Here is a 14,823-nt window from a genome sequence, read left to right as displayed (position 1 = left end):
AGCTGTCGGATTACATTTGAAGATGTAGATATTCACGGGTCGCCTTCCCTGTAGTCAAATTCAACAATTAATATGATTACCATGGTGGGCCAAATAAATTACCTCACAAAAATCTGCCCATTCATTTTCTTTATGGTTAAGTTCAAAGGTCTAACTCGTTTAATTAAATAGGTCGAATTATAGTTGACTTATATTGTCACCCCTAATTAGGGATCATGAAAATTGACATTATTTTATCAAGAATGAGTTAATATGCCTAGTCCATGTTTCATAGGCATTTGAGCTTATCACCATTATCTTCATTAAAAGTGTTCAAATCAACTAGCCCGACATTCGATTTATCCTTGACTCAGTTTCAATTTGCACGGGTCAATTTACGACCGTAATAGAGTCCGATGTGTGAAGAGTTTTATTACGGTGTGCTAACCAATAAATATCTCTTTCTTTTCTTGGGAGAAATAAGAAAGACCGTTTGATGAATGAGTTGATGGGGGATGGTGATTGCTAAACCATACATGTTACAATATACTTTTACCAATACCATACACTAAAAGGACTTTGTTTGTTATATCCTTTTTATAAAGCTAAATTATATCTAAATCAAGAAGAATCAGAGGGTATATATATATATATATATATATATATATATAAAATCAGAGGGTGATGTGTCAGAGTCCAGCTTTGACACATGCCACACAGTCGCTATCGCAAACCAGGCCAACAGAAACAACCGCAAAAACCAGGAAGAAAAAGAGTCAAGCAAACCCATTAAAAAACCACAAGACTTTCAACTCAGACGTAAAAGTTGATTCATTTCCCATTAACTCCCACTCAACTTCAACCTTCCCATTAAAATATTGACCAAAATCTCTCTCTCTCTCATCCAACCAAACTTCTTTCTCTCTCTTTTAAAAGTGTCTGTTAACTTAGCATTGTGTCCTTGCCTGTTTTTGTAGGTTGTAATTCCATTCAAGAACCTATGCCAGTGAGGGCTGTTCTGTCACATATGGCAATCTCAAAGCTCTGCAATTTCCAGAGCTTAAGTTTTGAGAAAACGATTGCTTGGCTTTCTTCCACCAAACCCTTTTCTGGGGTTCTCTATAGACTCTATTCTCATTGCTTTGCTCTCACTATTTGTGGGTCTTCTTTAATTTAACATCCCCTTTTGTTCTTGCTTCAAGTTGTCGACTCCTAGTTTACTAATTTATTCGTTTCTTTTTTATTATTGTATTGGTGTTTTTAATTTGTTCACCATCATTGAGAAGGTTGGGTAAGAGATTTTCAGATTTGTTGTTATATCTGATGGAGGTGGGGATGCCAGCCGTTCTCCAGCTGGTGGAACTCTGTGTCATTTGCTTTGCTTTGGCTGTCCAAGGATCTACAGGTAAATTTTTAAATTTCAAAGTTTTTTGCTTGATATAAATATGGTTGGACTTATCTGATGAGTTAACAAATTTAAAATGGATTTGATAAATCTTGTGCTCAAGCAGCATCTAGTGATCCCGGTTGATGAATTTCAGGTTGCCTGTTTAGTTTGTATAATCAATGGTGTGGAGAGAGTGAACATGTAGCTCAACTCTGTACTCAAATTATGTTTTATTTGAACATAACTAGACGGTCTCATTTTAGTTTGTATAAATATGATTGAACGTATTATTAACCCGTAGAATTGTTTTCCCAAATTTGCCTCACTTAGTTTTATGACCCTAATTTGCAGCTAGTAGTTTCAAGCTTGAAGTTTTCCAGGCATAACCAATAGCTAGTGTTCTTTTGTTAAGTTTAGCAACAATTATCCTAGCTCAGGCTTCATGTGGGAAATGCTTTTCTATTTAGGCTTTATCTAAGGAAATGCTTTCCATCTAGGAGCTGCTATAATAATTAAAGCTTAACCCTATATTCCCTTATTGATAACTCCAGACATTCATGCAGTCGAGGCATGATTCTGACCCGTTACTATATTTTCATGAGCTGATAGAGATTTCTGATGGCCCCATATTCTCATACTGAATGGAAGGAACGAAAATTCTTTCATAATTTCTCCTTTCTATATGCAACAAAGATATCAACACTTAATCTTCAAACTAATTCCTGCTCCTGCAAATGCTAATGAAAGAGAAAACTGTCCCTTAATGTTAATGCAGACTTCATAAACTGAGCTGAAACTTTCCAAAAAATTGTTTAAATTATAAGTTTTACATTGAAAAATCCATATCCATTGAACTACTGAATAATGTCAAGAATTGACTATATATATCAAAGTTGTTCATGGCTTGTCAAGTTTCCTAATAGCCTTTTATTATGTTCTTTCAGAGTCCAATATATCCCCTTCTCCTGCAACTTTTTCTTCAGTTCCTCTGATAGAAGGAACACCTGGTCCAGCCCATCACAGAAAGTCATGGAGAAGCAGTGCACCAATCTCATCATCCCAGCCGAACGGTAATCTTTATAACCCTGGCACTACAGAATGTTATTATCTTGAGGCCATCAGAATAAGCTTCTAGTTTGGACAATCCAGGGTCAGATTCTCACCCTCCACTTGCATTACCACCTCTTACATCTGCCCCAGTGCCCCGAGGGACCCAAGGGCTTGTACCATCATTGACACCAAGCACTCCAGCTGTATCCCCACTGCATCAGACAGCTCCTCCACCTTCAGCTGTTCAAGGACATGTCCCGTCCATGCCACCAAGTGATCCTCAGAGGAAGAAACCAGTTAATAAAACTCCTGGCTCATTGCCTGTTGCTGCTCCAGGTAGATAATTTATTAGGGTTTTCTGAGTTCCCAGTTGAAATAGGGTCTAGATTAACTGCTTCTGTCATAATGTACAGTTCCAGTGGCAACTCCAAGTAATTTACCACAAAATTCACCAGTCAGCCACCCAAGTATGCCAGGAACTTTGTCACCTAGCTCTCATCATAGAAAAGCACCAGATAATAAGGCTCCCATCCCAGAGCCAATTACTCCAGGTATATGACCAGTATTTTCCATGCCATCACTAGATCTCTGCTCAATATGTTCTGAGCAGGCCCCATTTTATTCAAATACAGTATCTGCGGCATCACCACCGAGGAAATTTGGACAATATCCACCTGCAATCCACCCAAATGTGCCAGAAATAGCACCATCCACATTACCTGGTGCACCTTATTGCTTTCATTTTTCAAAACTAAACTTTCTATCAAACTATCAAAATCACCAGTTGAATTGACCTTATTGTTTCTTCTTTGTGTCATAATCATGCAGCGCCAGTTGCATCACCAACGAGTGAATTGCCACAAAATTCACCAGTCAGCCACCCAAGTATGCCTGTAACTTTGTCACCTAGCTCTCATCATAGAAGAGAACCAGATACTAAGGCTCCCATCCCAGAGCCAATTACTCCAGGTAAATGACCAGTATTTTGACGCTATCATTAGATCTCCGCTCAAAATGTTTTGAACTGGCCCCTTTTATTCAAATACAGTATCTGCGGCATCGCCACCGAGGAAATTTAGACGACATCCACCTGCAATCCACCCAAATGTACCAGAAATAGCACCATCCACATTACCTGGTGCACCTTATTGCATTCATTTTCCAAAACTAAACTTTCTATCAAACTATCAATGTGACCAGTTGAATTGACCTTATTGTTTCTTCTTTTTGTCATAATCATGCAGCACCAGTTGCATCACCAACGAGTGAATTGCCACAAAATTCACAACCCCTACATCCAGTTATGCCTGGTGAATCTCCATCCATATTACCAGGTGCATCTTATGAGAAAAATGTAATTCATTTATTTATATATTTTAAATTGTGGATCTCTTTTTCCCCTTTACCCCATTACTCCCAGACCCTTTGTCCTTCAAAAAAGGAGGAATTTTTTTTTTTTTTTTTTTTTTTTTGGGGGGAGGGGGGGGTTGATTTACACTTTATAAGAATAGAAACCTGTCTTTGTGTTCCTCTTTGTTTCATGCTTCAAGTTGAAATGCTAAGGCTGTGAGTTTCAAGGAAAAGATGCCATTGTACCTTGCCTCTGGTTAGTCCAGATATATCGCGACATATATCAATATTATGGCAATAAAAATAATTTCTGTAACAGCCCAAAACTGTTGTGATCAGATTTTGATGGCTGAGTTGCATGTACATCATAATCTTGAAAACGTATCAAAAGGTGAGATTATAAAACCACACATAAACAAAACCATACACTCTTGTGTTATTCACAACTTGTTTTTATTTGTTCTACTGAACTGTTAATTCAATAAGGTTTCTCTGGAACCACGGAATCCCATTTCCTTCAACCTTCGTTCCCCCTATTTTTTTTTTTTTTGAATTTTAGGTGTTAAAATCTGGCCATTCATAAACTTTCATTTTGTATGGCCGATATATGCATTTAACCAGTTTATCCATTTTTTTTCTAAAGGCTACTTGCCATGGTTGTTAAAGCTCTCTATAGTCTGACAAATGTTATATTTGGTTGGTGCACATGAAGTGCAGACCCTGATGTCTCGCCTGCATCAACTCCTCCAAGCATTGTTGGTTGGCAGAGGAATAGAACTCCAGAGGCTCCACCTCCACACGAAACACCGAAGCCATTACCTCTTTTGGACCACTCCCCAGCTCTAGGTATGCAGAAACCTACATATTTCAGCTAGATTGGTAAAATGAAGTGTGTGCTATAAGATGGTAAAACTCTTATTAATATTATTTGCAGGTCCTTTTCCTGCTGTAGCTCCTTCCACACACAGAGCTATGAGGCATTCTAATTACGCTCCTGCACCATCTCTTTTATCTCCTAAATCTCCATTAAATAAAGGTTATCATTCTCCTGCATCTTCACCTTCAACCTCATTTTATAAGCATCATCATACAAGGAACAATATCACCAGCCCTGCCCCTGCATCATCATATCTGGTTTCTCCTCCCACTTCAAAACAGCAAGGTCTAGTATTTTACCTTACATATGTAGAGCAAAGTTTGATTTGATTTATTATGTTCTTTGACCTTCAAGACATCATGTGTTGCTTTTCGTTTCATTTTTATACATAGGTCCGGTCATCTCTCCAGCATTACTTCCAACAAATGGACGAACACACTTTGCTCCTCCTCCCCTGAAGCGAGGTAAGGCAACAGTGAATACTAAAGTGATTTCTTCCTACTAGAGACTCAGCAGTGAGCTAGGTAGTTGTTTCAATTTCGGATTAACTGATGCATGGCAGGCTCTTCAGTTTCCCAATCCCATTTCCCCTCTCCTTCACCATTGAGCAATGCTTCACCTCCTTCTTCTCTACCTCCAAGAGCTGCACCTGGCCACACAAAAAGTAAGGAAAACTCAAGATTCTTTCTTTTTAATTATTATTAAATATTATTAATTGAAGTTTTTCATTCAATTTATGTCGAGTTAAATGAGTACCTGATTGAGTATGTTTGCAATCTCAAGTGCCCTTTCTTCTTCCCCCTAATGTTTCTCCTTCTGGGTCTACATCAAAGAGTCCAAAGATACCACTCCTGCCACCACTTCAAGCGTTCCCACCTCCGCCTCCTAATGAAGGTACGCAAACACTTAATTTTCTACACTTAAGGGTTACTAGCATCTCTGCACTTCTGTTGTTCCAATAATATTATTTTTCTTACTAGAATTTAACGCACAGGTTCTACCTTTTTGTAGATTGCTCATCAACCATATGCACAGAACCCTATACGAATACTCCTCCAGGGTCACCTTGTGGCTGTGTTTTGCCCATGCAAGTTGGTCTGCGCCTTAGCGTTGCTCTCTATACCTTCTTCCCTTTGGTTTCAGAGCTTGCTAAAGAAACTGCTGCTGGGGTTTTTATGAAACAAAGTCAAGTTCGCATTATTGGAGCCAATGCTGCTAGTGAACAACCAGAGAAGACTGTTGTCCTTATTGACTTGGTACCCTTGGGGGAAAAGTTTGATAACACCACAGCCTTATTGACTTTTCAAAGATTTTGGCACAAACAAGTTGTTATACAAGCTTCCTACTTTGGTGACTACGAAGTATTATATGTACGCTATCCTGGTATATATTAACTCCTCAGTCTCTTCTCTCTCTCCATCTCTAATAATTTTCAACTGGGAATTTATATAGAACTACTGCATTTGTAGGTTTACCCCCATCTCCGCCTTCTCCTTCGGGCATTACCATAAATGATGGTGGTCCTTACTCTGGTGTTGACAGTAATGCAAGGACAAATAAACCCCTTGGGGTTGATGTGCATAAGAGGTGGCATAAAGATGGGCTTGGTGGTGGCATAATTGCTATTATTGTGATTTCAGCTTTTGTAGCAGTGGTCTTATGCTCTGCTGCTGCTTTGGTATTTCTCTTCAAACGTAGAAAGCTTGTTTGTGATCCAGTGCCAACTCCACGGGCTTTGCCACCTTTCCACAACAAACCATCAGGTAATCCCAATTTCAATACCATAAAAAGCAGGTGCAGTATGTTGCAAAATTTAGCCAATTAGTTGCTCCAAGTGGTTGGAGCTGGCAGGTTTATTTCATCTTCTGAATAAAGAATACTTTTGAGCTTGATACTGTCAATTAGTTAAATGATCTTTTACATGAATCTAACATTTAAAAGTTGGACTTATGAAGCCTTAAGGGCATACAAGTTCTTCATAAATCTAAAATGCATGTGTAATCATTTTGGTCCGATCCTGATCGCGTAATTAGGGGTTTCATCCTCAAAATTGGATTCATCCAGAAGTTTTGCTCTTTCAGTATAAGAAAGAATATATTTTGCAGGCCTTGGTGGGTCTTTGATTGGAAGTGGACCCAGTTCTGTGTCGTTATCATTTGGATCTAGCATCGCAACTTATACCGGATCTGCTAAGACTTTCAGTGCGAGTGACATAGAGAAAGCCACTGACAATTTTGATGCTTCAAGAATACTTGGGGAAGGTGGCTTTGGGCTTGTTTACAGTGGTGTTCTTGAAGATGGGACCAAAGTGGCTGTCAAAGTTTTAAAGAGAGATGATCAGCAGGGTGGTCGGGAGTTCTTAGCTGAAGTTGAGATGCTGAGCCGCCTTCATCATCGCAACCTGGTCAAGTTGATTGGTATATGCACAGAGGAGCGCAGCCGCTGCTTGGTTTATGAACTCATTCCAAACGGCAGTGTGGAATCCCATTTACATGGTTTGTTATTTTGCTCTTTATGGGCTTGCTCTATAATTGGTTATTACTGTTTAAAATAGTTAAAACTCTTTGTGAAAATGGTTGTGTTTTTGTCCATCTTCTTTGCTGGCAGGAATTGACAAGGAAGCTGCTCCACTTGATTGGGCTTCCCGTATGAAGATTGCACTTGGCGCTGCTCGTGGTCTAGCTTATCTGCATGAGGATTCTAGCCCTCGTGTCATACATAGGGACTTCAAGTCCAGCAACATCTTGTTGGAACACGATTTTACGCCGAAAGTGTCAGACTTTGGTTTGGCTCGAACGGCCTTGGATGAGGAAAGCAAACACATATCGACACGTGTCATGGGAACTTTTGGGTACAAACATTTCCTTCTGTGGTATCCAATTGTTGTACATCTATTTTATGCATACAAATAGAAAGTGTAGGTGAGTGAGTGGAGAAGATAAACACTCTTTTCTCCAAAGGCACATACACACATAGGAGCTGAGCACTAAGTATATCATTTTGAACAATTATTTTCGTTGCAGGTTCATGTTGACTGATTTATGACAGTCTATGTTTCCTTGCCTGTGATAGGTTTTATCTTTAAGAGGAAGTCTAGGCTAAAATGCGGTCATCAGTATTTCTAGGAATTTCAGGGAGGTTTAATTAAATAACCTACACTTAAAATGGTAGCCTAATCTTTGGTTAATTGGGGCCAAAAGCCATCCTTTACACTACCCTACTTGCCACTCATTACTTTTGATAAGTACTTGCCACTGTTACTACTGCATGCTATTTCTTCAAGAAGAATGAAAATGAGAGATAAAATAAAACGAAGGTAGCAATTTAGGTTGTTTATCATCCCTTCACTGATGGGTCATTATTGTTTAAAGCAATTCCATATACATAGCAGTAGTTATAGCCATCTAAAATGTTTTTGGATACCTCCACTGGGCTGCTTTAGTGCCTTCTCTATTTTTGATGAAGTTGTCATCCTCGTGACTTTCCAGGTATGTGGCTCCGGAGTATGCAATGACTGGACATCTTCTTGTGAAAAGTGATGTCTACAGCTATGGAGTTGTCCTTCTTGAGCTTTTGTCCGGGAGAAAGCCAGTAGACATGTCACAACCACCTGGCCAAGAGAATTTAGTTGCATGGGCCCGTCCACTCCTCACTAGTAAAGAAGGGTTAGAGACAATTGTAGATGAATCTCTAGGATCTGATGTGCCTTTTGATAGCGTTGCCAAAGTAGCCGCCATTGCATCAATGTGTGTACAACCGGAGGTATCACACCGCCCGTTTATGGGTGAGGTTGTTCAGGCCTTGAAACTGGTATGTAACGAGTGTGATGAGGCAAAAGTAGGTTCAAGAAGCTTAAGCCAAGAGGATTTGTCAATCTGCATGGACGCCGGGGCCAGTACTGGCTCAGGAGAGTTACCAGATACTGTGCACAGCCAATACTTACTTCCTAACTTTAATTCTGGCATTGATACTGAGAGGGGGTTGTCAGTGTCAGATTTATTTAGTTCATCAGCTAGATTTGGGAGGCAGGCATCTGGGTCATTTAGGAGGCACTCCAGTTCAGGTCCTTTGAGAATGGGAAGGAGCAGGTTCTTCTGGCAGAGAATTAGGAGATCGTCCGGGGGCACTGTGAGTGAACATGGGGTTATGTTCAGGTTATGGCCAGGTTCACATTGATGCTGTTAATCCCTTCTCTATTGGTTGATTTCTCTTTTCATTATTTGAACTCAGATTTGAAAGCACAAGCAGGAATTTTTTTACCTCATGCAGACAAGAATGGTTTGTTGAGGCTTCAAACTGGGATGTGAGCAAGTTCTGAATTGGGAGTGCAGTTCTTTGCAGCCCTAAATTAACTCCTGGATTCAAATGCTTATTGGGAAGGGTGTGAATCTAATTTTGATTAATAAGTGTCCAATGGTGATGGTGACAGGGCCTCCATTGTCTGTTTATACCTTAAATAAAAAATAATTCCGGATCGAGGCTACCATAACATTGTTAAATTTTAAATCCACTGAGGTGTATTTGAGGGGAAAACATAAAAAGGGAGGGTTGCTCTTGTTACTGAAATGTATAGAACAATTTGTATCAGGAAATGCATCCATTCCCCACTTCCAGTGCTGTGAATTTTGTAGTAACTTTTGGTAGGATGAAAGTAAAATCATTTGACACAGAAAATATATACACCCTTTCTTGTTACTGAAATGTATAGAACAATTTGTATCAGGAAATGCATCCATTCCCCACTTCCAGTGCTGTGAATTTTGTAGTAACTTTTGGTAGGATGAAAGTAAAATCATTTGACACAGAAAATATATACACCCTTTCTTGCCAATCACTTTCAAATATAGGCTACACAAAACGCATGCATGCATATGTACATGCTCACACACACACACACACGCATGCACAAACATATAAACCACAAAAGTTTTGGTTTAATGTTGGGAATCATGTTTTCATCACCAAATAGCAGAGAAGAGAAGGGTAATTTGATGGTTACTCTACAACCCAAAATCTATCTTCTGAATTATTAAATCTTTGAATCTCCGTTTCTATACATGGTGAGAAGTACCACTTAGATATGAAACATACTAACAAATATCAATGTTGTTTGTTTTAAAAGATCCTACAATATTAACTTGCAAGTTATTTTTATTTTGTCCTAGCCAATGAACCAATCAGGGGAATAAATGTATCCATTTTAATGTGTTTTGGTTTTAGTTTCTAATGTAATAGAAAGGTCAAAACTATTTTTTATGTTTTTGGAGGATTAAGATCCACAACAATTGTCGCATTCCCACTTTTGAAAATCCAGGCTGTTCAATACATCGAACGGCCTAGATTTTTAAAATTGGGGATCCAACAATTCTAAATAAATTGTCTTTAATTCTGGTCCGTTTTTTGAAATGTTTTGTGTTTTAAGTTGTTTAGTATTATATTTATCCTGAGAACAACAAAAATACAAATCCTTGAATACTACATACATAACATCATACTTGCATAAGATTGAACATCAAGACCTATCATTTCATAAGTGTTATAACTTACCTTGGTAAAATTTTCACCTCAATTTCAAATATTTTTCTTTGTTTTATTTTGATCAATTTGTCACTCACAATCTTTATATATATATATATATATATATATATATATATATTATTTATCATTTTAAATATAAATTTATATTTTAAATTAAATTGATATTGATGTGATATAATCTTAACTATTTAATTTAATTTAAGATGAACGACTAAGATTAAGAGAATTCTATATATAGCAATTTTAGAGGACGAGCAATTATTTAATCTCGGCAGTTTTGATAATGTGTCACGCTATGAGCCGTTAGATTTATCAAAGGAACCCGAACGGGGTTCTCATATTGACCGAGAGACTCGACTGCACCACTAGAGCTGAGTTCAGAGTCGTCGCTACAAGCCGCGAGAAGCAGAAGCTCCGAAAGGCGAAAACCGCTTGTGATGGTAAACCTCTTGATTCCCAAACGTTTTCTAGGGTTGTGTCTTTTTTGTTATTCTCCGAAAGCGTTTTTTCAGTTTTCGATTTCTGAGATCCATTTCCGTTTGCTGTTGTTTTCGTAGGCGCCGAAACCGATCACCAGTCCCGTCCCCGACGCGTGGTACCCAACCCTATCGGTGTTCATGCTCGCGATTGGGCTCATCGTCACCGCCTCCTTCTTCATGTAAGCTCGATCCGATCCCCAAAGCGCAATTTCTTTTGTATTTCGAGAACAATTTGTTTTCTTCAATGCTTTTGGAATTTCTAAAGATCGTGCCTATGTGACTCAGCGCGCAGTGAAAATAAGCCACTTGGATGATAATTTGTTAGTTGTTTGTAGAAAAATAGCGTGTGAGCATGTCCGATTTGTGTGTGAAAGAGATATATCGAATTGTTTTCTGAAGCAATTGCCGATGCTACGGTTTGAAATTCTAGGGTTTTGAATGGATGGAGATTCGCTATCATTTTGTCTATTCTATTGTTGTTGGCCCGATTTCGCATCTGATGCAAATGATATTCAACTTCTATATAGGGTTGTTGGATCCTGAACTTTCAGACATAGAAAAGAGATTTGCTTGTTTGAGTCTTGAAAAAACAAAAAATTCAAGAAAAAAAAAAAACTTTTGTAATATATGGGGGCTTCATATTTTGTAGGTGTATTTGTATTCCAGTACTGAAGACATTTTAACTTTAGCTTCATGTGTTCCATCTGTTAGTCACAGGATTTGTGATCTTAGAGGATTTATATGTGTATTTACACATCCCATGTCTCCTTTGCTTCCAAGTGGACAAATGGAGTTTAGTTTCTAGTTGAGTGTTGCATCTGAGGAATTCTATTCACACGCAAACTCAAATTTTGGCTTTGGTTTGTTCGAGGTTAAAGACTTCATCAGAGTAAGAGTATGTGACGGTTCATATCTTTCTTTTTTTTTAATCATATCTTATAGGTATGTCTTTAATGATGGAGAGAGGTAATTGTAAAGAAGTTGAAAATGGAGGTGTAAAGTATAGCCTAACCTGCATTTAAGAAGTGTGAGGGTAGTGAAAAGATTTGGAATTAAATGGAGATATTAAAAAAAAAAAACTTCTGAGGTGCATTAGGTAAACAGTAGAAATCTTCGACGGTTTTTTTTTTTGTTCCTTGGAACTTGGTTTCTGAATAAAAGGTGGGATAAGACCTTTTTAATATTGTGATATATGTGACTATTCTTTCTTTTAGCAAGATTTTTGTTTTTTTCAAGTCATAGACAGCTACCTTGCTTATTTGAGTCCGGTAAATCATTCTTTCTTTTTAATAAATTTTTAATTCTTTAAGTTTGCCTCTTGAAAGCCTTCTTAATTCTGAGTCACTTGCACAGTTGCACTATATCTTTGATTTGTAACCCATAATTGCCCTAGTTTACTTCTAAAATCTGTTGAACATTTCTGATGGTATTTATGGGTACAAGTATGGAGTCATCTTGTTATGGTCACTGGTGATGTAGTTTAATTTGGACAACTTTTAGGCTTTTAGCTAAGCACTTCAATATGCTGTGGAGGTAGTTTCTCATACCTTTCTCGGCTTTTGGCTAAGATCAAGTGCAATTTCTATAGTATTTCAGAGTAAAAAAGGGTTGCTTTTGCTGTCAACCTTTGCCACAGTGGCTTATGAAAAATTTAGTCTGTTGCAGAAGCTACTAATCCATTGCATGGTCAAGCAGTGTAATGGGCTATGGTTTATGGATGCTTGGAAGACACTTTTCTTAATGTCAATAATACCCTTAGGTCTTTTCAGTTTTCATTATCAATTTGTTTCTTTCTTTAAAGATGGTATTTAACAGCAGTAAGTATCACTTGCAGCTATGAAGCAACCTCTTCCAGGCGAAACCGCAGTCTTGCCAAGGAGCTTGTTACCGGAGCAGTAGCATCTGTCTTTTTGGTACGTCTGCAGTTTTTGTTCCCCATTTTGTCATTTGTTGAAGATATGTGCTATTGGAATCTCATCTTATTGGTGATGCTAAATATCAATATCTCTGGTGCAGGGTTTTGGGTCCTTGTTCTTGCTACTGGCTTCTGGGGTCTATGTATGATTTGTTAACATTGGGCGAGGCAAAATTTTGTCAAGCAGGATTAGTTTTACATGAACAAGGATGTTACTTTTGACGTTATTAGTTAAATATATTTTGTGGTTTTTGGAATGAAGACGTTTTCCATCAATAAAATTACTAGTTTGTTGGTGTCATGTGGCAGAAGAAAGATGATTAGTGCCATGTGGTAGCTTTGAGCCTCATTTTGTCTCATAAAGATTATTATGGTTTGGAAATGAGAGTGATGAATTGCTTTCTTTCTTCTTAAGCTGCAGTAAGGTTGCCATAAATACAACACATAATTCAGAAAAGGACTAAAGTAGTAATGTTACACACCCACTTTTTCATACCCATTTTCACTCTTTTTAAGTGACTTTTAAAATCACGTTTGGATTATCTTCATTAGATTTTAATCTAATAGTAATTTTAAAGGATTTGGATCTCCTCATATTTTATAAAATATGAGATTCTCATATTCCAAGATTTGAGTCATTTATTTCATCTAACGGTTTAAATAAATGTAAAAGTTTGTATTACCGAGATAAGTGGATTTGACATATTAAAAACTAAAATTATTAAATTTAGTAGTATACAAACTTCTGCATTTGCTTAGACTATTAGATGAAATTGAGGGCTCATATCTTCAACTCAAAAGCTTCTCATCACAATTGAGTTAAAATGAACTCAAACTTACAAAATCTCAGACGTGGAACTCTTGTCACTTATCCCAAAACTAAACAAACAAACAGTATACAAACAGAATGAAAACCCCAAGTAGACAACCAAATAGCAGCTTAAACTGCTGACTCAGGAACTATAACAAGTAGGAACTTTCCAATCAGTCCTATGAAGGATCTGCTCCTCTGAACTCAGTGTTTCCATGCCTACCAGTCCTACATTTTGTCTATGTGGACCGAGAAAAAAGGGGGCTAAGCAGGAAGATGATAGACCACTGCATCAAGCACAAGGTTGCACAGAATATCCCGAAGAGACTTCCCTTTCAGATTCTCCACAGCCCAATCCACAACATCCTCCCAATCAACCTTAGGATTAACCATGTCTTCCATATCCTCTGACTGAAGTTGCAGAGAAGGAATAAATAATCCCTCCCCTCAACACAGCTTCTGCAAAAGGGACACATTTCCTCTGGGTGATTGCTAAATGAGTATGTGGTGAGACTTTTGCAATATAAGAAGATCAAACGTTGAAGTAATTGCAGAGTTTTAGATTACTTAAATCGTAATTATTATCTCAAATGAAACATTTTGTAATTTCAGTATTTATGGCATACGATATGTGATAAATTAAAAAAAAAAAATTAAGAATATTTTTAAATCTTAAATCTCGTCATATATATTCATTTAACTTTAAAAGTAATTAATTAAAATTGAAGGAACTCCAGAATAACATGATCCCTTCACAAACTTGAAGATTAGTTGCTTATCAAAAAAAGGACATGGTTTAGGTCTCCTTCCGTTGTATCACATAAAAAGAAAAAGTAGGAGTGTACAGACCGGGTGGTTATCTAAAAAATTGCTAACCGCTTAGGAGGGGTGGTTAGCGATTTTAGGGATAGGAAAAAACGGTTAATAATTGTTAACCGCCTACTCTTATAAATAATAATATAAATATATATTATATATTTATATTGAAAATATAAAATTAAAACAGAAATATACAATATAAATATATTGTATAGTTTTATCATATTCATTATTTTGAGAACACTTTGATCCAAAATTATTTAAAATAAACTAAAAAAATGAGCACAAAAAGGCTTAAAACACCTCAAAAAGCTCATATAAAAAGAAGTTATTGGTTTGAATAACTACTAACTGCCTAAACAGAATGGTTATTATTATTAAAATTTAATAATCGCCTTAAGCGATTATGGTTAGCAGTTTTAACTATTAACTAATAAGAGTAACTTACACTCCTAAGAAAAAAGGACATGGTTTACGTCTCTCTCACATTCGACTGTGCGTATGGCGACGGACTCGGACTTGATTAATGGACCAGGGCCCGGCCCATGATAGATTCGAGGTTCACTGTCCGAGTTAGCGCGTGTTTAGCAGGGTCTTTTAAATGCGAGACGCAGAGGC

At 37.5% G+C, this 14,823-nt stretch overlaps 2 protein-coding genes across 3 annotated transcripts; both read left to right on the top strand.

Moving 5' to 3' along the window:
• The first annotated feature begins 819 nt into the window (after positions 1–819).
• LOC132165646 (Protein kinase superfamily protein) lies at positions 820–9,401 on the top strand. Of its 2 annotated transcripts, none has more exons than XM_088511920.1 (18): positions 820–1,384; positions 2,311–2,436; positions 2,516–2,752; positions 2,830–2,967; positions 3,049–3,138; positions 3,245–3,385; positions 3,465–3,554; positions 3,661–3,750; positions 4,484–4,612; positions 4,701–4,928; positions 5,036–5,107; positions 5,215–5,307; positions 5,427–5,537; positions 5,655–6,026; positions 6,113–6,406; positions 6,749–7,138; positions 7,251–7,494; positions 8,132–9,401. In XM_088511920.1, the coding sequence occupies exons 1-18, from the start codon at positions 1,303–1,305 to the stop codon at positions 8,817–8,819; spliced, it is 3,615 nt and encodes a 1,204-aa protein (XP_088368046.1). In that variant the 5' UTR covers positions 820–1,302; the 3' UTR covers positions 8,820–9,401. The 2 variants fall into 2 exon arrangements, with proteins under 2 accessions (XP_088368046.1, XP_059432276.1); XM_059576293.2 differs by having other exon boundaries at positions 5,206–5,307.
• A 1,110-nt stretch (positions 9,402–10,511) lies between these two features.
• Positions 10,512–12,924, top strand: LOC132166015 (uncharacterized). Its single transcript, XM_059576753.2, has 4 exons — positions 10,512–10,621; positions 10,739–10,839; positions 12,495–12,573; positions 12,677–12,924. The coding sequence occupies exons 1-4, from the start codon at positions 10,619–10,621 to the stop codon at positions 12,722–12,724; spliced, it is 231 nt and encodes a 76-aa protein (XP_059432736.1). The 5' UTR covers positions 10,512–10,618; the 3' UTR covers positions 12,725–12,924.
• The last annotated feature ends 1,899 nt before the right edge of the window (positions 12,925–14,823 follow it).

The sequence above is a fragment of the Corylus avellana genome, chromosome 11 (assembly GCF_965113065.1).
Source record: "Corylus avellana chromosome 11, dhCorAvel1.hap1.2, whole genome shotgun sequence".
NCBI lineage: Eukaryota > Viridiplantae > Streptophyta > Magnoliopsida > Fagales > Betulaceae > Corylus > Corylus avellana.
Note: the sequence above shows the minus strand (reverse complement) of the source record. Positions and strands in the feature narration are given on the sequence as shown.

Coding starts and splice junctions, on each gene's coding strand:
- LOC132165646 (XM_059576293.2), top strand. CDS start 1,303: ATGGAGGTGGGGATGCCAGCCGTTCTCCAGCTGGTGGAACTCTGTGTC. Junction 2,753..2,829: donor ATTGCCTGTTGCTGCTCCAG/GTAGATAATTTA, acceptor CATAATGTACAG/TTCCAGTGGCAACTCCAAGT. Junction 3,139..3,244: donor AGCACCATCCACATTACCTG/GTGCACCTTATT, acceptor ATAATCATGCAG/CGCCAGTTGCATCACCAACG.
- LOC132166015 (XM_059576753.2), top strand. Junction 10,840..12,494: donor GTCACCGCCTCCTTCTTCAT/GTAAGCTCGATC, acceptor TATCACTTGCAG/CTATGAAGCAACCTCTTCCA. Junction 12,574..12,676: donor CAGTAGCATCTGTCTTTTTG/GTACGTCTGCAG, acceptor TCTCTGGTGCAG/GGTTTTGGGTCCTTGTTCTT.